Raw genomic sequence first — 21,752 nt, 5'->3', positions numbered from 1 at the left:
CCCTCTCCTCTCCCGGTGCCCTCGGTGCTGCGCTGGCTCCCCCGTTCGCGTCCGCCGCCGCAGGGACTTCGGAGGTCTTCGGGAGCACTCGGGCTTCCGAAGACGGGCCGCTCCATACTACGTACGCGCGAGCGCGTCATAGAGGGCGCTCGCGCATGCGTAGTATGGAGCGGCCGCGTCATCGGGAGCCCGAGTGCTCCCGAAGGCTTCCGAAAGCTCCCGAAGGCATGCGGAAGTGGCAGTATTTGACCGAACTGGTTGAATACTGCCACGGGGGATCCTGCGCGGGACCGGGCACCGGGAGAGGAGAGGGAAGGCTCATTAGGACCGAGCCTTCCCTCTCCTTAGGTGAGTATCTGACTTTTCCTTTTTTTGAACGGTAAACATTCACTTTAAAATGGATGCTGACACAAGTTGATATAAAGAAAATAAAAATAGTTACCATGTTGCCAGGCTTTGGACACAGGAAAAGGGGTTATGTGTACAGTAAATTTATTGTCAGAATGCCAAATAAATGTTTTTATTGTTTTTCGAAGGGGGTAGTTTTGGCGCTCAGGCTCTCCGGGCTCTCCCACAAGACCTGTAATTGACCTGAGGAAGCGGCTTGGACCACGAAACGCGTTGTCTATTGTGCTAAATAAACCCTCTTAACCATTCATCAAGTGGAGTCTCTTTGTATAAAGGGAACACTGAATACACTATACGGGCGCCTCCTACCCCCTTCGAAAAACAATCTTGTATTACCCCACGCGTGGGGTCCTTCACGACTAACGAGAAGTGAAGCCTTTTTCTAAGGAGCAGCGACCGACTATTACAAAGACCGAGTGGGGACGGGACTTCCCTACACGCCTGTACAAGTGGTTGCCTTAAAGCAACCTACACTTGTGAGTATATTTACTCTTAATTTTAATTCCTTTATCTGAAGGTAATACACCATAAGGGCTCCTGGTACCCCTGCGGGTTTTTTTCTTTTCTTTTCTCCATAACTGACCAAATGTTTTTATTATTCATTATTTTTAGAGCTTCAACACCCTTTTATAAAATGCATGCAGTGGCCTGACACGTTTCTTAAAGAGAACCTGTATTGAGTAAAAATATTTCAAATAAACACATGAGGTAACTTCAAATGAACATTACATAGTTACCTTGCCATCAGTTCCTCTCAGAAGCTCACCATTTTCTTCTGACAATAATCCCTTCCGGTTCTGACAATATTTTGTCAGATCTGAAATATATCAGTTGCTGTCAATAAAATATCAGTTGCTGTCAGTTATAGCTGAGAGGAAAACTGATGTACCAGGTAATGCCCATGTTTCCCTATGGCTCAAGTGGGCGATGTTACAGTTTAACTGTGTGCTGACCAGAAAGCTGTTATGGGTAATGGCCATTTTCAAAATGGAGGACGGAAAATTCCCTTGATCACAGTGAACAAACAGGACGCGGGACAGGAGAAAGACACTGAGGAGTAGACTACATGGAAGGTAAGTATGACTTATGTATGCTTATTTTGACTTTTATTTTCAGTTCAGGTTTTCTTTAAGGATCACACTTTTTTATCAGATGATTTGTTATTGCCAAACTGCCTCTGATGAAGCAAGGGAAACAACATCAGGCACTGCATACATTTTATTTGTTTCCTGTAAATGTTTATTACTTATCTATTGGCCCAAAAAGCCTGTGATTTACTAATATCCCGATCTGGCCGAGGACTCATCTGGAGACTTTCAGTGGCTTCCATATTGAATCCCTGAATAGTGTTTCCACACAGATTGAACGATTTAGGGCCGATCAGCAGTGGCTAATACGTTTGTATGCTGAATAATCAATATTGGCTTTTTCAGCCATCTAACAAGGGAAGGCGCTCTTTGCATACAGACAATATTCTATTTCATACTTTTGAATACAAGGAGCTCTTCCTTCTTATCTTTTTTGCAGTTTCTTAGCAGTGTTATGGTGCTCAACAGATTAAGAGCGGCATACTTTAACCCTGTAACTATATACAGTGTAGGCCAAATGAGCTCCGCCGTGGACTAGGGGTTTGCTGTACAATTTTACTTTTTATATTTGGATCTGTCAGTCCAGCTATCTAACTTTATAATTATCTCTCTGACTTATTTGCAGGCCTTTGTCAGTAAAGAGTCTGAGCAGTATTGGGAATTTTTGTTGCTGCAAAAGTTTGAAGGTCGAAAAAAAAAATACAATGCGCACTAGTTTTAAAGGGCAACAATCAGGAAAAAAAAATAAACTATCAATCATTCCCCTCTAAACTGTCTCTACCTAAGCAACGTTAGCCAGCTACACTAGCCCTTACTACACCACACTTCACTTACCCCTGCTGCCCCCACCAACTACACTACACTACACTACAGTTCACTAACCACTGCTGCCACCACCACACAACACTTCACTAACCCCTGCTGCCACTACCAGCTACACTACACTTCAATAACTAACCCTTGCTGCCACCACCTACTACACTACACTTCACTAGCTAACCCCTGCTGCCACCACCAACTACACTATACTTCACTAACTAACCGCTGCTGCCACCACCTACTACACTTCACTAACTAACCCCTGTTGCATCTTGCCTGATCCTGCAACTTCACTCCTCTCTTCCTCCATCTCGCTGTGGTAATCCGAGGGCTCCCGTCATCCAGGATGAAACTCTTCAGAGTCTCAGCCACCACACTGCCCTTCACTGCAGTCTCCGTATGTAGACTGCAGCCTTGCAGTTTACATGTGCTTCGGTCGCCATCCTCCCTGGTTACAGTGTCCTCTGCACTTCCTGGTTACAGTGCCTTTACTGTGTGACTTTCTGCGCACGTGCACCAGGGTCACGCATAACGTGTGGTGCATGTGCGCTGCAGGTCACACAGGCACTGTAACCAGGAAGTGCCGAGGACACTGTAACCAGGGAGGATGGCGGCGATGGAAGCAGCGCGTGTACATGCAAGGCTGTAGTCTACATATGGAGACTGCAGCTAAGAGGAGCGTGGTGACTGGGACCTAGAAGAGCTTCATCCTGGATGATGGGGTGCCCTCGGATTACCACAGCAAGATAGAGGAGGAGAGGAGCGTGGTGGCAGGATCCGGTAATTATATTCCTCGGGCCAAAATACCGTACCTTTGGAATATAAGACGCACTTACTTTTTCCTCCCAGATTTGGGGAAGAAAAAGTGTGTCTTATATTCTGAAAAATACGGTAGGTAAAAATTTTAAATGTTATTCTTATTTAATTTTCATTCCGGTGAAACTTTATAAAATTTTCCCTTAAATAGTAACTGTAAGGCATTACATAAAAAATCAATTTATGATTGCAGGGTGTTACATGTCTAAAAAGGATGCTAAAAAGGCAAATCAAACATTTAAAATCAATCTTACTTTTTTCCCTAATAGGTTTTTTCTCCCCATGCCCCCAGGCTCTATTAATGTACGCAGATGCAAAAGAGAAGTGACAAGGCATGTTGAATCAGCCTGATTGGCTGAAGCCTCTGTCACTCACCTCTCTACGCTGCGATTGGCCGCCTGGTCTCCCCTTGTCTGCGGTGGTCACAGCCGCTGTTAGAGCGCATGGAGGTGGGCCAGAGGGTATATCCTGTCACTGTCATCTGCCCCCCTCCTCCAGTGGCATGTCCGCCCCCTTCTCCGCCCGCCTGCCGCATCTCCCACCGCTGCATTCCCCCTCTTCCTTGTGCTGACCATTGGGGAAGGATAAAGGCGGCGCACACAGACTCCCGGAATAATGGTTCCAGGCGCTGCAGTATCCTTCTATACTCTCTATATAGATGGGAATGGCAGCGCTTGGATCCATTAGCAGGTGAGTCTGTGGCTGCTGCATTTATTCTTCCCCGCTGTGGGGGAGGATCCAGCCAGAGCACACAAGATGGCCCCTGCCAGCAACAGGAGTCATCTAATTTTACATTAAACAAAACACATAAATCAAAACGTGGACACTACAATACATCTATTATGTAAGTAGAGCAAGTATTTATCTACATATGTGTTTTGTTTTTTTTGGGGGGGGGGGCATTGTATAGCTAATAGTTTCTCTTTAAGAGCGTATCAAAAGAAGACGTATAAGAAAATATGTCACCAACTAATAACTAGTAACCGTGTCATGAAATATATTTATTGTAGCGGAATTTCTTTCATTAGATACACACATTATTGTTGTACCCCTTCCTCCATGCTGATCAACAAGCAGATTTTACAAAATAGGTTTTTTCCCCCCAGAAGATAACAATACTGCAAGATACACAATGTTTCCATGACATACTGCTTCTTTCTCTGTATTATTTTTATTCTTCTGCCTCATGACAACCAAACACCCATACTGCTGGAAGGGTCTGCTGTAAGTGGCAGATCAAGGCTTTGAAGAGCCTCCCAGCAGCAGAAGGATTAAAGGTCTTGGTCAGTAAACTATTTTTTACATGCAGACAGACGCATGATAGATATATGCAGAAAATGAAAGCAGAGGAATAGAGCACACTGCCCTGCACGAAAAGCAATTATGTCTGGGACATCATGTCCGTCTGGAAACCATTCTGATGTTCAAATACATTAAGCAGCATTTCTAGCAAAGCAAAATAATATTCCCTCCAACTATTTCTTCCAAGGTTGCACAGAAACAACCACTACAAGCTTTATGACTGCCAAGTGCTCCTCTATAACGCAAGAGCATATCATATTTCTTTTTAATTTTCTCACCAAATAAAAAAAATAAAAATGTGGTAGGCTAGGCCCAGTGTTCTTGTTGAATGTTTGTCATTTCTGCCATCGGGATACAAGTCCCATCCTTTGCATGGGCACACATTTACGCCTAGTTGAAAACTGCAGTGAATCTATGATTATCTATGTATGCAATGCTAAACTTTGCTTACAGACACCTTGCATACTCTATGAAGAAGCTTAAGAACTTCTGTTTTAAACTTATTCCCACGCCTTACTTATTTTAATATGGATACGTTAAAGCGGACCTGAACTCACAACTTGCTCTCTGCTCTTAAAGATACGCAACAGCGTAATAACTTTTAAAGGAAAAGCATTTCTATGTTACATCCTGCAATAAATCTGCAGTGTGTCTACTTTCCTGCTTTCATGGAAGCAGACATATTGTTAACATCCTGTGTTTACCAATTAGCTCTCTGCCGTGGCAGACAGCTGACACAGCTGAAGGATCAAATTACAACTTATGGTTAGTCACAGATGATTGGAATTAGATAGGCTAAACGCTCTAAATACAGGGTGCATTCCTCTATGTTTTCTTTCTGTCCTGTGCAAGAGTTCAGGTCCACTTTAAGTTATAAACTGTGTAGAATGTTTGTTTGTTGTCCAAAGTGACCATGTTATCTTTACTCGGATATTCTGAAACTTCAGCCATTCACTTTCTCCAGTACTTTGTTCTCTGTATATGTTCACAGGCTTTTTAAAAAAAAACTGCAGTCTTTACCAGGCATAGGTATGAGTCACCATTTAAAAATGTGACTGCTAATAAATTAAAATACATGTAACTATTTTTTTTTAAAAAAGAGCATCTTTTGCTTTGAGATTAGTACTGCAACTTGTTCCTATATAACATAAATGTTGTTCCCTGGAATCAGATAAACTTAAATATATTGTTCGTTACAGCTTATGTGAGGCAGCATTGACCCAAATAAAACTGAGTTAAACTACTGTAATTATGTAGAAGACAAAATGGAAGATATCCTGGAGATGGTCCAGTCCTACAGAGTGAGGTAAGCATTGTGTAGCTTGCTCTGGCATGCTAATTTCCTCAGCAATGTGTACCATTGGTAAAGTATTTTTTTGGAACTCAAGCACAGAAATTTGTTAGAGGTTTACTGTAGATTTCTGTATCCAACTTGTCCATTATGCACACAAACAGCTTGACAAAAATACTTTACAAAATAAGCTAAGATGTTGCTATTCATAATTAGAAGAAAGTCTTAATGTTTTTGTTTTTACATATGCGTAGAAGCATACAGATATGAAGCGTCCGCAGAGCACGTCGGCATTTTGTACTTGTTCTGTTAGCTGTATCTGATGATTCTATTTCTGCATCATTTATTCCATAGAAAGGAAGAGAAAGGCTTGGAATGTTATTAAGGCCTTAGTTGTAGGAATACCCTCCACTCCAGCTAGAGGTTTACTCAGCCAGCAATGTGATCAGTATAGCAGCATCAGAAGTTGATCACAGAGCCATGAGGCCACAGACGTCCAATAAGAGCACACAACGGCTTTGGCTGCATCTTTTGCATTTCCCGTCTCCTAGGCTTTTGCTTCTCGTTGCTTTCCCTCTCCTCGCTGAGGCTTTTCTTGCTTTCTTTGCCTTTGCTTCCTTGGTGCATCTCCGTCCCATCTTCTCTGTTTATTCTTTTTTGTTTCATCTTTGCCCTTTACCCTGAAATGAAAATCATAGAGAGGTTAGCCTTCAGTCGTCTTATAAAAATATGTGACATAGAATGCTTATTTCGTATGGAAACATTTATCGCTCTTTTGTTGTTTTATGTTAATTGTAGTAAAAATCAAAAAATCTGTGATATTTAGGGAGGAATTGTAACCAAGGGTTGAACTTCATCCCAATCAGTAGCTGATACCCCCTTTCAAATGAGAAATCTTTACCTTTTCTTGAAAAGATCATCATTGGGGTCTGCATGGTTTATATTGTGGTGAAACCCCTCCCACAGTGTGATGTCAGGACCTAGGTCCAGGCAGGTTGCTGTCTGTGAACCTCGTAGGAAATAACTGCTGTTTTCAACTGCCAAGCAACCAGTATCCCTCTGTGCATACGTATATATCTATGAAAAAACAACCTTTTAGCCTAATGCAATGTTAGTGGGCGTGGTTATAAATAATGGCAGTTGGTGCTGTCTAGGTTTTTTCTTGTGTGCCAGTAGTAAAGATGATGACGTGTAAGCTCACTGTGTATCAAACAACATGAGCAATTTGTATGGCGAATATCCATCATTTCTTGATCTCTTTTCTATTTTCTAACTTCCCCTTTGCAATATATAGATTTATCCCCCCCCCCCCCCTTTTCGCTAAAGTTAGTCTTTAACAAAACTTTATTCATTACTGAATCACATCTTTGCAAACTGGACATTTATCCTACTTGCTACCAGCTAATTGGCAACTTAAAGGATACCTGAACTGACACGTGACAAGAGATAAACATATGTATGCACCATTCCTGCATAAAACTAGGCTGTAATCATGGTTTTCTCCTTGCTGAAAGGGTTAAATATTCAGATATGCAGATGACTATTTCTCTCTAGTGGGACCTAGTAGGACAATAAATACAATTGTTTATCTCCTCAGTTTATTTTCAGTTCAGGTTTTCTTGAAGGTGTTATTAGATTCTATAGGCTAGCCAGCTGTACTGTTGCACAGTGGCACTGCCAGACATACTAAGGTATTGCTGCCAGGTATAAAAAAAACTGGTAAACCCACTGTATTCCTGTAAACTGGCACTTTGCAATTGCAGTCTGTTAGGAGTGCTTCAATGTTTTGCAATGTATTTTTTAATAATGCTTTATGTATCATATGTAAAGCAAAACAAATGAGACAAGTATACAGAAATGTCCATTAATTAAAAAAACACAAACTTGATATTTCATACACATGCTGGAGCTTAGCAATATGACCAGAGGAAAGATAAATGAACGGTTTTGTAAGTAGGGCTTTTATTTTCTCAGCAGCACTAAAAAATCATAGTAAGAACACCATTTCTTTTTTTGTCGTTTCCAAAAGTGGGTCACAATGTACATACTGTACCGTCATACTGTAATACAACATTCTAGCAGAGAGCTAGAATAAAATCGAAAATTACAACCGCAGTTCCAGCAAAATCAGTGTGATTAATCATATAGATAAGTTATTTTGGCATTAACTATTTACACTTACATAATACCAGACAAAAGGTTCACATATTTGCACTCTTCTGTTGCGCTATTCCATGAGACACTACGTTGTCATTAATAAACAGGCATTAGTTGCATATACAGTGGATACAGAAAGTGTACACACCCCTGTTATGATGCCAGGTTTTTGTGATGTAAGAAAAATGAGAGTAAAATAAATCGATTTAAAACTCTCCCCCATATTTAATGCACCTAAAACCTTGGCAATTCAACTGAACATCAAACAAATCTGTGGGGATTTGGGAGGGGGGAGTGGAGACATAAGTGAAATGACAAGCTGGTGGTGGTAAGTACAGTGTGGGTGGAGAAGGACAGAGCTGGTCACCACATCCAGGTCATGATTCTTGCGACCCTGCTGATTTGGACAGGTCTTGACACATTGGAGAGATGGACACGTTTTTTTTTAAATTACCGTATTTTATTTATTTATTTTTCTGGTTGGACTTGATGGACGAATGTCTTTTTTTAACCAAACTATGTAACTATGTAACCACACTGACACCAGGGATATTGGGGATTACTAACAGGTAGGGGAGCAGCAGAAGGGGAACACTGTCTTATATGTTTTATGGGTTAATGCTCCCTACTGTATTTTTTGAGGGAGGAATAATTTGTCCTTGTGTGTATTTTGGGGGAGACTATGCAACATTATGTGTATTTTGGAGGGAAACACTGTTAAACACTGTTACTGTGGCAGTGTATCCCACAAAATACACATAATGTATGTGTATTTTGTGAGGAAATGCTGATGCATTGTGTGTATTTTTAGGGGGAAACACTGCTGCCTTATCTGTATTTTATAACCTTTATTCTTGAAAGGTTTATAATTATAAGAAATGTTAGAATCGTTGTAAAGATTGATATGTATATGGTATGATTCTGACCCAGTTCTGTATCTTGCCTGAAGAAGAAACTTAAAGTTTCGAAAGCTGCACAGAAATATTGTACAGTTACTCATTAAAGGTATCACCTAAACAACTTTTATCGTTATGTCTATGGATGTATATGGTATGTCTTTGCCAAACTAGGGTTACAGATGTTTTTGGTTACAAAACCTCAGTGATCCTCAGTAAAGATAATGGATAATGGATATCTTGATTACATGATAAAATGCTGTACATATACAGGACTGTTTCCCATTGCACATTACACTTTCTGCACAGGCATTCAAAAAAATGTATGTTTAAATCAGATGAGTGTATAAACTATACTCAACAGATGAAAGCTGCAAACCAAATAAAACATAATACAATGAGCTGATTGCAGAGCTCATTTTTTGTACTTTTTAACACAAGCTTTCAACTTTGAAAGGTGTTTAGTCTTAAACTTTAGCTTTAAGCTTCTACATGGACTAGTTCAGTCTTAAGTATGTTGCCATTGTAGAGGGTATGTTCTAGAAGAGTTTAACCACCCTGGCGTTCTATTAAGATCGCCAGGGCGGCTGCGGGAGGGTTTTTTTTAAATAAAAAACTGAAAGTTGGCTGCATGAAAGCCCACTAGAGGGCGCTCCGGAGGTGTTCTTCCGATCGCCCCCGGCGCCCAGAATAAACAAGGAAGGCCGCAATGAGCGGCCTTCCTTGTTTTGCTTAGATCGTCGCCATAGCGACGAGCGGAGTGACGTCATGGACGTCAGCCGACGTCCTGACGTCAGCCGCCTCCGATCCAGCCCTTAGCGCTGGCCGGAACTTTTTGTTCCGGCTACGCTGGGCTCAGGCGGCTGGGGGGACCCTCTTTCGCCGCTGCTCGCGGCGGATCGCTGCAGAACGGCGGCGATCAGGCAGCACACGCGGCTGGCAAAGTGCCGGCTGCGTGTGCTGCTCTTTATTTGATGAAAATCGGCCCAGCAGGGCCTGAGCGGCAGCCTCCGGCGGTGATGGACGAGCTGAGCTCGTCCATACCGCCAGGCTGGTTAATTGCTGTTTTGACGTAATGAATGACAGGTGAACTTGTCTTAGCAAACTTGCAGTTAGACAAAGACTTTAGAGTGAATCAAAATTTAGAGAAAAAAACAAACTGCACATATGGTGATAAATAATGTTGGTGTTTGAATTCAACATAGCTGATTCAGAACACCCGAATACGCCACATCGGAAGTATCAGTGAAGACCTCCTGACCCTGTCTGCTTTTTCAGTGCTGAACAGTGGCAGCCGGGAGTATTCAAGTGCTTCGAAATGGCTATGCTGAATTCTAACACCAACACTACTTCACCAATTTACCTTCACAAAAAACTGAGTCTTAAAATGTTTTTTCTTATTCTAGGGATAACCAAGAGAAGCACTACTGTTGCCAAGAGTGAAAGGTATTAGACCCTTCCATTTAACCTTTGAAATCATTCAAGCCTCCCTCTTGGTACTCTAACGTGATGGATGTCTTTATTTACAAACAGGGAAGCTCAGCTACATGTACTCAGTTGCACTCACATTTCCTTCAATCTCTGAAACCACTAAATATTTAGACATGCAGTTTTCTCAACAAGTAAAGCCCACCATAAGCTATCAGGAGGGCATCAGACCCAGTAAACAGACAACATGAGACGTGTATATTGATTGTTTACCTGTAGTCTGCCATACAACACTTGATATTCCATTAGATGTAAGCAGACGTTACAGATTAAAGCGTAACTGTTAGGCATAAAATCAAAAATCAATTCTTTATTTTTATCTGGTTAACAAGTAATACGGATGCTAACCAGGCAATCCAAAAGTTAAAAATCACTCTTACTTTTCTTGTCCATAGAAGATCATTCCCTAGTTTCCCTGGCTCTTATTTGGTACATCTGCTGCAAAAGGAAGTTGCAGGGCATGGTGGGGGTTTCTTCTTTTCTTCTTTACTTTCCCCTCAGACATAACTAATACAGCATGATTGACTGAAGCCTCTTTCCCTCCCGGTTTCCCCTTCCACACCTCTGTTTCTCTGATTTGCCAATAATTTCATGCTGAGAAGCTGAAACCAGCTCTGCAGTCAAACAATGACAATGCACTTTCTATTGCAGAGCTGGGTGGGAGTGTCTGAAGACTGTGAGGAGGGCAGGCAAGGCACAGACAGATTAAGGGAGGAAATAATGTCAGATTCAACATGGAAAATCCTAAGAAGGATTTTCTTTTTTTCCCACTATTGTAAAATCACTCAAATCAAAATGTGGACAGTGCAATACATGTGTTACATAAGTAGAGCAATCTATCTATCTATCTATCTATCTATCTATCTATCTATCTATTTATCTATCTATCTATATGTGTGTGTGTGTTTTTTTTCTGAGATAGTATGGCTGACAGCTCCTCTTTAAAGTCATGTCTCATAGCTCTCCATTAACTTTTTGAACCTGCTCTGCATTGTATTTAAAGTGACTCTGTAACAAAAATTACAACGTTTTTTCTACCATGCTACAAGTTCCTAAACCTATTCTAATCTGTTCTGGCTCACTGCAGCACTTTGTACTATCAAGGTCTATGTAATAAATCAATGTATCTTTCCCCTGTCAGACTTGTCGGCCTGTGTCTGGAAGGCTGCCAAGTTCTTCAGTGCTGGTCTGTTCCTCTATGCACACTCCAGTGTGTGTTAGAGTGTGTTCTCTGCTATCTTATCAGTGATAGAAGAGAGCTGGATAAAAATCCTCCTCTGTTAGGCTGCAAAAATAGCTGGCTGACACATACTGAGGAATTACAAACACAGGCACAGGCAGAGCTGTCTGCAGGAAGCCTGTAATGTTCAGTGCATGAGAGAAGAAGGGGACAGAAGGTAAACACACAAATGATCTTTTGAGATTCAAAAGAAAAGCTGTATACAGCCTGCTTGTGTATGGATGTATTTTCTATGTGTGGACATATTGTACATCAATCTACTTCCTGTTTTGGTGGCCATTTTGTTTGTTTATAAACAAACTTTTTAAAACTGTTTTTGACTACTTTTAATGCGGCGGGGAGCGGCGAAATTGTGACAGAGGGTAATAGGAGATGTCCCCTAACGCACTGGTATGTTTACTTTTGTGCGATTTTAACAATACAGATTCTCTTTAAAGAGAACCGAGCACCACACAACCGAAGTCCACTTTAATTCACTAATAGCCATAGAAGCACTCAAGCGGTTTTTGATTCCTTTACTGAGGCCTGCAGCGCCTCCACTTGTGAGCACAGTAGTTCCCTGGTTAATTGTAGGTCCATTCATCAGGGGCCAAAGACTGCCCTGGGTAAATCATTCAGCAGTGAAGTTTCCAGTCACATTATACGCCATTCTTCTGGTTTCTCTGAATCACGTGGTGCAAACAAAATGTAACCAGTGGCATGGGAAAGGTGTACTGGGGAATGTCTGCCTGTGTCAGTGCAGAGACCAGCAGCTGGAGACTCTGTGATCAGCTGAATGCAGCTCCTGGCTGCTGTGCTGTGATGTCTGCTACAATTTTCCAGGGATATCAATAGCAGACCAAAGTAAAAAAATATATAGTGATGTTCTGCAGTCAATTAAAGATCTACAAAAATGCACTCTACTAGATTGCAACTGGCAAATGATTGTGCATGAACTGCAAAGAGGCAGCTATGAAACACCTAAAAGAAAACGTCTTTTAACTAAACTCAGTTAAAGTAACTGAGGCCTAAGAATTCAAGCATATCATAATTAAATTCTAAAAGTAAATACACAAAAAAATTGCATAATGTTAATTTTCCGCATATGTTAAATAAGAGTTCACTAATATGCAAGTTCCATGCCCCCTTCCAGAGCACACGAGGTGACATGATGAGATAGACATGTGTATGAACAGTGCCAAGCACACAAATAACTAGGTTATATTCCTTTTTTACTTTCTCTGCCTGAAAGAGTAAAAAATCAGGTATGCAAGTGACCGTTTCTGCCCGGGTCGGACTATAGTGTAACACTCACTGGTTAGGAATTACAGCCATAAAACATGTATGTAACACATTCCTGGCAGAAAATTGCTTCTGAAAGCAGAAAAGAGATAAATAGGGGCGATAGCTCATAGATTTTAGCTCTGGCATACTTCAATGAATGTGTAATTGAGAAGAGGCTATGAAACAGTAAAAACGTAAAAATTTGAATTAAATATAAAATAAAACTGTGGGATAGCTAAAAAAAAATCATTTTTAGGAGAAGGAGGATAGATACAATAACTGAAAAAAGTTCCCTATAGCTCTACTTTAAAGCACATGTTAAAGAACAGCCTCCTGGCATAGTCCATCTTTAATCCATTACATTACTTCATGGTAAGGGTTAACCACAGCTTGACTTGCATTCAAGTAAGATATGCAGCTATGGAGCATCAAAGTGAAAATTAGCGCATATCATACGTTACATGGATTACGAGATGTGAACTTCTTGTCTTAGGGCTCTGCAGTGGTCTGCATAGATAAAAGACAGCAGCATTCCTGAGATATCAGGTCTAAAGCCTCCTTTTTCCCTAACAGAAAGTTGATGAGTAATGGATATGGGTATATCAAGAGAGCAGACCCGTGGGGCAGAAATAATCTTAATAGCAGTGTTCCACCGCTGTAAATCTTAAAGCTTGAGCTACTGTTCTTAGCTACTGCCTGATACTCTGTTCTGTGAATTTGTTGATATGCCTTATTAGGGGAAGCCCTCCTTTCTTGCATGAACCTTAGAAATACAGCCTGAAGGTTCTATTACTTGGGATGTGATCAACAAACCAAATGCAGATGGCAGGTTTAGTTGTGCTGCATAGTTGCGTGCAAATGTGAAACATGAAATAGACCGAGTAGAGGTCTAACTAAATGAAAGAGGTTCCCCGTGTTCATGAGTGGCATGCTTTCAGCTCTTACAAATGTCCCATTAAAAGTTGCCGGCAAATAATTTTCTGATACATTGATGTAGGTCACAAGTAGCTCATTATTGCTCAATCTGCAGTTTTTTCCCATTAATTTATTTTGCTGTGCAGAAAATACTGTTCTGGTAACCCTAACATCCTGAATAGATTCAGAAATAATTGAGACAAGCACAGACTAAAAAAACACACAACACTAAAATAATGATGTTTCTGTCACTAAGAAAAATATAATACTTGGCATAATTCTAAAAAGGGGCGCAAGTGAAGAGACAGTATTACTGTTACCTTTGATGAATAAGCAGTTTTCACTGTGTACATAGAAAAGGGGAACAGAGAAAATTGGGCGCCAGGTAATATTACCGATAATGTTACAACAAGCATTCTACTATCGCCTTACACTAAACGCCCTAAATCCCCCCCTACTACACACACACACACACATACACCTCTACTCCTAACATTAACTTCTCCTACATACAACTACATACAGCTAAAACTGACCTCCCCCTACCCACAAGACTTTCTTAAGGCTAACACAGAAGCCCTTCCCATGATGGCAAATTACTTGCCCCCTGCATTGCCTCCACCACTATTTGGAAGCAGCACTGTCATCCCTGCTGCTTTTCGAAGTTGAAAACTAAATCCATGCTCCTTTTGCCAATTGTAACGATCGGTGTCACACATAGAGGATCTGATTACCGATGATCTGCAGTATCACCGAGAATACAGATATATACCCGATTATTGATGATCTGCAGTATCACCGATAATCAGATATATCTCTAACCTCTGGACACCTGAGTAATATGAGTGTTTGGTGCAACAGTAATACTTTGAGGAGGGTCCCCGTAAAGGGGATACAAGGCAGTATGGGATACTGCCTGAAGGACAGGCTCCTTCCTCGGCCTGAGGCTCCCAAAGGGGGGGAGTCAGGCTGAGTGAAGGAAGGACCAGAGTGTGAGTGACACCAAGGGTGGGGTGTCACTGACAGATCTGTGAACTATCTCTAAACAGAGGAGATAGTTCTCGAGGTCGGACTAGCCAGGTCGGCAACAGACAGACAGATAAGGTACAAAGACAGAAGGCTGATTCGGTATCCAAGACAGGCAGGGTTTGGCAACGTGATATCAGATATGCGTGGTACCGAATCAGAAAGCAGAGGAATGGTCAGGAAAGCAGAAGGTCAAAACAGATAATATACAATGCCTAGTCTCGGTGTGAGCTCCGTGATCATCAACACCCTGGAACTAGTCTGAAGAATAACAGAATGATCATACAAGTCCCTAATCTGGGTGTGAGGTCCGTGATCATCAACACCCTGGAACTAGTCTGACGTATAACAGGTTGGTAACACAAGTCCCTAATCTGGGTGTGAGCTCCTGGATCATCAACACCCTGGAACTAGTCTGAAGTATAACAGAGATATAACACAAGTCCCTAATCTGGGTGTGAGGTCCGTGATCATCAACACCCTGGAACTAGTCTGAAGTATAACAGAGATATAACACAAGTCCCTAATCTGGGTGTGAGGTCCGTGATCATCAACACCCTGGAACTAGTCTGAAGTATAACAGAGATATAACACAGAATCTAACAAAAGGTCTGAGTGCTTCCACTTAGTGATCGCAACGGCAGACAACCAGAGAATGACCAGCACCCAGTATATATAGCAAAGCGCTCTCCAGCGCCTCCCCTAAGTGCTGGACCAATGGGAACTGGTTGAATCGTCAGCTGACCGGCTTGGTCAGCTGACCGGCTTGGTCAGCTGACTCCCTTCTGGCTGTCATAAAAGTTCTGCCTCTCTGCGCGTCTTTCTGAACCTGGTGGACTATCAGTCCCAGCCACACCAGACGTGTTGCAAATCACCTGCAGCGCTGGACGCGGAATCTGCTGCACTGATATCACGGCATGCGGCGGTTCCTCCGCATTCGGCCATCTTACTGGATGTAGGCCTATGCGTGCAAACCGCCGCGTTGGACGCGGAATCAGCCGCCCCGTTCTGAGTACACACGGCGGCTTTTCCGCGTTTCCTCACACCAATATTTTAAAGCACCTCCACTATCTCTGCCGCAGTTTGAAGTTTGGGTACATTGTACCTAAACTCTGTGAGCTGCCACTAGCTCCCCTCCAAAAATAGCAGAAGTTTGGTTGTATTATAGCCAAAGGCTAATGACCAAATTGTCCACTCTGCAACACCATAGTGCAATTTACATAGCCGGCTATGGCGGCGTCCAAGTTACCATGTGTGCTATGCTCTCAAATTGACTGCTTTGTTTTTCACCACTGGCCTCTCAACTGTTAAATCACCTAGGCCATTATAGGTAGTTGAAAGTGCTTGGGAGGCTAAGGGGTTGTGCCAGTCCCCTCCATGTACATCGGAGTGGGCAGCAGCTAACTGCTGAAAATGCTGTAGTAAAAATAATATATTGAATAAAATTGCTTTTTTTTTTTTTTTTTTTACAATATTCATTCTTAAAGAGAATCTGTATTGTTAAAATCACACAAAAGTAAACATACCAGTGCGTTAGGGGACATCTCCTATTCCCCTCTGTCACAATTTCGCCGCTCCCCGCCGCATTAAAAGTGGTTAAAAACTGTTTTAAAAAGTTTTTTTATAAACAAACAAAATGGCCACCAAAACAGGAAGTAGGTTGATGTACAGTATGTCCACACATAGAAAATACATCCATACACAAGCAGGCTGTATACAGCCTTCCTTTTGAATCTCAAGAGATCATTTGTGTGTTTCTTTCCCCCTGCATCTCTCATGCACTGAAGTTTCAGGCTGCTCTTTTCTTCCTGCAAACAGCTTTGCCCTTGTCTGTAATTCCTCACTATGTGAAAGCCCAGCCAGCTCAGAGGACTATTTATCCAGCTTGTAAAAGATAAGAGAGAAGAGAGAAGCTGCTCTAATCTAAATAACACACAGGCAGTGTGCATAGAGGGGCCTGGAAGGCGGAGTTCATAGCAGAACCACAACACCGAAGAACTTGGCAGCCTTCCAGACACAGGCTGACAAGTCTGACAAGAGATAGATAAGTTGATTTATTACAGAGACTGTGATAGTACAAAGTGCTGCAGTAAGCCAGAACACATTAGAATAGCTTTTGGAACTTGTAGGATGATAAAAAACAGGATGCAATTTTTGTTACGGAGTCTCTTTAAATGATTTAGTCAGTGTTTGCCTCCTTGTAATTTTTGTGTTCTCTCCCTGAAATGTATCAAGTGGTGACCTCTTTAGTCCTGTCAGTTGCAGCTCTGTGGAATGTTTGTTTCTGAGAATTCTGAATCCAGTGAAAATAATGCCTGGTGTCCCAGAATGCTCTAGGAGGAGAAATCTGCATAGCTAAACAGCCTAGGCTATGCCTCACTGGAAGGGCAGGACTACAAACCAATATACAGCAATATATAGCTATAGGAAACATATAAATTACAAATAAATTACAGTGAAAGTGGGTATCCTGAATAATCTACTGCTTTGTATTATATGTCACTACAGTGGTCCTTTAAAGAATAATAATGATTACAACAGCACTAATAAGAATCGTAATAGCAATAACAGTGATGATATAACATCCTTTACATCCTTTAACCACTTCAGGACCACAGTCTTTTCGCCCCTTAAGGACCAGAGCCTTTTTCTCCATTCAGACCACTGCAGCTTTCACGGTTTAATGCTCGGTCATACAACCTACCACCTAAATGAATTTTACCTCCTTTTCTTGTCACTAATACAGCTTTCTTTTGATGCTATTTGATTGCTCCTGCGAGTTTTACTTTTTATTATATTCATCAAAAAAGACATGAATTTTGGCAAAAAAATGATTTTTTTTAACTTTCTGTGCTGACATTTTTCAAATAAAGTAAAATTTCTGTATACATGCAGCGCGAAAAATGTGGACAAACATGTTTTTTATAAAAAAAAACCCATTCAGTGTATATTTATTGGTTTGGGTAAAAGTTATAGCGTTTACAAACTATGGTGCCAAAAGTGAATTTTCCCATTTTCAAGCATCTCTGACTTTTCTGCGCACCTGTCAGGTTTCATGAGGGGCTAAAATTCCAGGATAGTACAAATACCCCCCAAATGACCCCATTTTGGAAAGAAGACATCCCAAAGTATTCAGTGAGAGGCATGGTGAGTTCATAGAAGATTTTATTTTTTGTCACAAGTTAGCGGAAAATGACACTTTCTGACAAAAAAAAGAAAAAAAAAAAGTTTCCATTTCTTCTAACTTGCAACAAAAAAAAATGAAATCTGCCACGGACTCACTATGCTCCTCTCTGAATACCTTGAAGTGTCTACTTTCCAAAATGGGGTCATTTGTGGGGTGTGTTCACTGTCCTGGCATTTTGGGGGGTGCCTAATTGTAAGCACCCCTGTAAAGCCTAAAGATGCTCATTGGACTTTTGGCCCCTTAGCGCAGTTAGGCTGCAAAAAAGTGCCACACATGTGGTATTGCCGTACTCAGGAGAAGTAGTATAATGTGTTTTGGGGTGTATTTTTACACATACCCATGCTGGGTGGGAGAAATATCTCCATAAATGACAATTGTTTTATTTTTTTTACACACAATTGTCTATTTATAGAGATATTTCTGCCACTCAGCATGGGTATGTGGAAAAATACACCCCAAAACACATTATACTACTTCTCCTGAGTACGGCGATACCACATGTGTGGCACTTTTTTGCACCCTAACTGCGCTAAGGGGCCCAAAGTTCAATGAGTACCTTTAGGATTTCACAGGTCATTTTGAGAAATTTCGTTTCAAGACTACTCCTCGCGGTTTAGGGCCCTTAAAATGCCAGGACAGTATAGGAACCCCACAAATTACCCCATTTTAGAAAGAAGACACCCCAAGGTATTCCGTTAGGAGGATGGTGAGTTCATAGAAGATTTTTTTTTTTGTCACAAGTTAGCGGAAATTGATTTTAATTGTTTTTTTTCACAAAGTGTCATTTTCCGCTAACTTATGACAAAAAATAAAATCTTCTATGAACTCACCATACTCCTAACGGAATACCTTGGGGTGTCTTCTTTCTAAAATGGGGTCATTTGTGGGGTTCCTATACTGCCCTGGCATTTTAGGGGCCCTAAACCGTGAGGAGTAGTCTTGAAACCAAATGTCGCAAAATGACCTGTGAAATCCTAAAGGTACTCATTGGACTTTGGGCCTCTTAGCGCACTTAGGGTGCAAAAAAGTGCCACACATGTGGTACCGCCGTACTCAGGAGAAGTAGTATAATGTGTTTTGGGGTGTATTTTTACACATACCCATGCTGGGTGGGAGATATATCTCTGTAAATGACAATTGTTTGATTTTTTTTTACACACAATTGTCCTTTTACAGAGAGATTTCTCCCACCCAGCATGGGTATGTGTAAAAATACACCCCAAAACACAATATACTACTTCTTCTGAGTACGGCGATACCACATGTGTGACACTTTTTTGCAACCTAGGTGCGCTAAGGGGCCTAACGTCCTATTCACAGGTCATTTTGAGGCCTTTGGATTCTAGACTACTGCTCACGGTTTAGGGCCCCTTAAATGCCAGGGCAGTATAGGAACCCCACAAGTGACCCCATTTTAGAAAGAAGACACCCCAAGGTATTCTGTTAGGAGTATGGTGAGTTCATAGAAGATTTTTTTTTTGTCACAAGTTAGCGGAAAATGACACTTTGTGAAAAAAAAAACAATACATATCAATTTCCGCTAACTTGTGACAAAAAATAAAATCTTCTATGAACTCATCATACACCTAACAGAATACCTTGGGGTGTCTTCTTTTTAAAATGGGGTCACTTGTGGGGTTCCTATACTGCCCTGGCATTTTACGGGCCCAAAACTGTGAGTAGTCTGGAAACCAAATTTCTCAAAATGACTGATCAGGGGTATAAGCATCTGCAAATTTTGATGACAGGTGGTCTATGAGGGGGCAAATTTTGTGGAACCGGTCATAAGCAGGGTGGCCTCTTAGATGACAGGATGTTTTGGGCCTGATCTGATGGATAGGAGTGCTAGGGGGTGACAGGAGGTGATTGATGGGTGTCTCAGGGGGCGGTTAGAGGGGAAAATAGATGCAATCAATGCACTGGGGAGGTGATCGGAAGGGGGTCTGAGGGGGACCTGAGGGTTTGGCCGAGTGATCAGGAGCCCACACGGGGCAAATTAGGGCCTGATCTGATGGGTAGGTGTGCTAGGGGGTGACAGGAGGTGATTGATGGGTGTCTCAAGGTGTGATTAGAGGGGGGAAATAGATGCAAGCAATGCACTAGCGAGGTGATCAGGGCTGGGGTCTGAGGACGTTCTGAGGTGTGGGCGGGTGATTGGGTGCCCGCAAGGGGCAGATTAGGGTCTAATCTGATGGGTAACCGTGACAGGTGGTGATAGGGGGTGATTGATGGGTAATTAGTGGGTGTTTAGAGGAGAGAAGAGATGTAAACACTGCACTTGGGAGGTGATCTGATGTCGGATCTGCGGGCGATCTATTGGTGTGGGTGGGTGATCAGATTGCCCGCAAGGGGCAGGTTAGGGGCTGATTGATGGGTGGCAGTGACAGGGGGTGATTGATGGGTGGCAGTGACAGGGGGTGATTGATAGGTGATTGACAGGTGATCAGTGGGTTATTACAGGGAATAACAGATGTAAATATTGCACTGGCGAATTGATAAAGGGGGGTCTGAGGGCAATCTGAGCGTGTGGGCGGGTGATTGGGTGCCCGCAAGGGGTAGATTAGGGTCTAATCTGATGGGTAACAGTGACAGGTGGTAATAGGGGGTAATTGATAGGTGATTGATGGGTAATTAGTGGGTGTTTAGAGGAGAGAATAGATGTAAACAATGGATTTGGGAGGTGATCTGATGTCGGATCTGCGGGCGATCTATTGGTGTGGGTGGGTGATCAGATTGCCCGCAAGGGGCAGGTTAGGGGCTGATTGATGGGTGGCAGTGACAGGGGGTGATTGATGGGTGGCAGTGACAGGGGGTGATTGATAGGTGATTGACAGGAGATCAGTGGGTTATTACAGGGAATAACAGATGTAAATATTGCACTGGCGAATTGATAAAGGGGGGTCTGAGGGCAATCTGAGCGTGTGGGCGGGTGATTGGGTGCCCGCAAGGGGTAGATTAGGGTCTAATCTGATGGTTAACAGTGACAGGTGGTGATTGATAGGTGATTGATGGGTAATTAGTGGGTGTTTAGAGGAGAGAATAGATGTAAACAATGGATTTGGGAGGTGATCTGATGTCGGATCTGCGGGCGATCTATTGGTGTGGGTGGGTGATCAGATTGCCCGCAAGGGGCAGGTTAGGGGCTGATTGATGGGTGGCAGTGACAGGGGGTGATTGATGGGTGGCAGTGACAGGGGGTGATTGATAGGTGATTGACAGGAGATCAGTGGGTTATTACAGGGAAAAACAAATGTAAATATTGCACTGGCGAATTGATAAAGGGGGGTCTGAGGGCAATCTGAGCGTGTGGGCGGGTGATTGGGTGCCCGCAAGGGGTAGATTAGGGTCTAATCTGATGGGTAACAGTGACAGGTGGTGATTGATAGGTGATTGATGGGTAATTAGTGGGTGTTTAGAGGAGAGAATAGATGTAAACAATGGATTTGGGAGGTGATCTGATGTCGGATCTGCGGGCGATCTATTGGTGTGGGTGGGTGATCAGATTGCCCGCAAGGGGCAGGTTAGGGGCTGATTGATGGGTGGCAGTGACAGGGGGTGATTGATGGGTGGCAGTGACAGGGGGTGATTGATAGGTGATTGACAGGTGATCAGTGGGTTATTACAGGGAATAACAGATGTAAATATTGCACTGGCGAATTGATAAAGGGGGGTCTGAGGGCAATCTGAGCGTGTGGGCGGGTGATTGGGTGCCCGCAAGGGGTAGATTAGGGTCTAATCTGATGGGTAACAGTGACAGGTGGTGATAGGGGGTGATTGATAGGTGATTGATGGGTAATTAGTGGGTGTTTAGAGGAGAGAATAGATGTAAACAATGGATTTGGGAGGTGATCTGATG

The 21,752-nt window shown here is 42.3% G+C and overlaps 1 protein-coding gene and 1 long non-coding RNA gene across 3 annotated transcripts in view; one reads left to right on the top strand and one right to left on the bottom strand.

The window, feature by feature from the left end:
• Positions 1-21,752, top strand: part of LOC137503871 (uncharacterized) — a 66,956-nt gene that overhangs the window by 33,083 nt on the left and 12,121 nt on the right. For both annotated transcript variants that reach the window (XR_011019358.1, XR_011019359.1), the window contains exons 4-5: positions 5,633-5,739; positions 10,184-10,223. This is a non-coding gene — a long non-coding RNA (uncharacterized lncRNA). The remainder of the gene's footprint in view (positions 1-5,632; positions 5,740-10,183; positions 10,224-21,752) is intronic.
• Positions 4,124-21,752, bottom strand: part of RSPO3 (R-spondin 3) — a 150,308-nt gene continuing 132,679 nt past the window's right edge. The window contains exon 5 of the mRNA XM_068231482.1: positions 4,124-6,404. Within this exon, the coding sequence (XP_068087583.1) occupies positions 6,272-6,404 (133 nt within the window). The 3' untranslated portion in view covers positions 4,124-6,271. The remainder of the gene's footprint in view (positions 6,405-21,752) is intronic.

Source organism: Hyperolius riggenbachi, chromosome 4 (genome assembly GCF_040937935.1).
Source record: "Hyperolius riggenbachi isolate aHypRig1 chromosome 4, aHypRig1.pri, whole genome shotgun sequence".
NCBI classification, from domain to species: domain Eukaryota; kingdom Metazoa; phylum Chordata; class Amphibia; order Anura; family Hyperoliidae; genus Hyperolius; species Hyperolius riggenbachi.
Note: the sequence above shows the minus strand (reverse complement) of the source record. Positions and strands in the feature narration are given on the sequence as shown.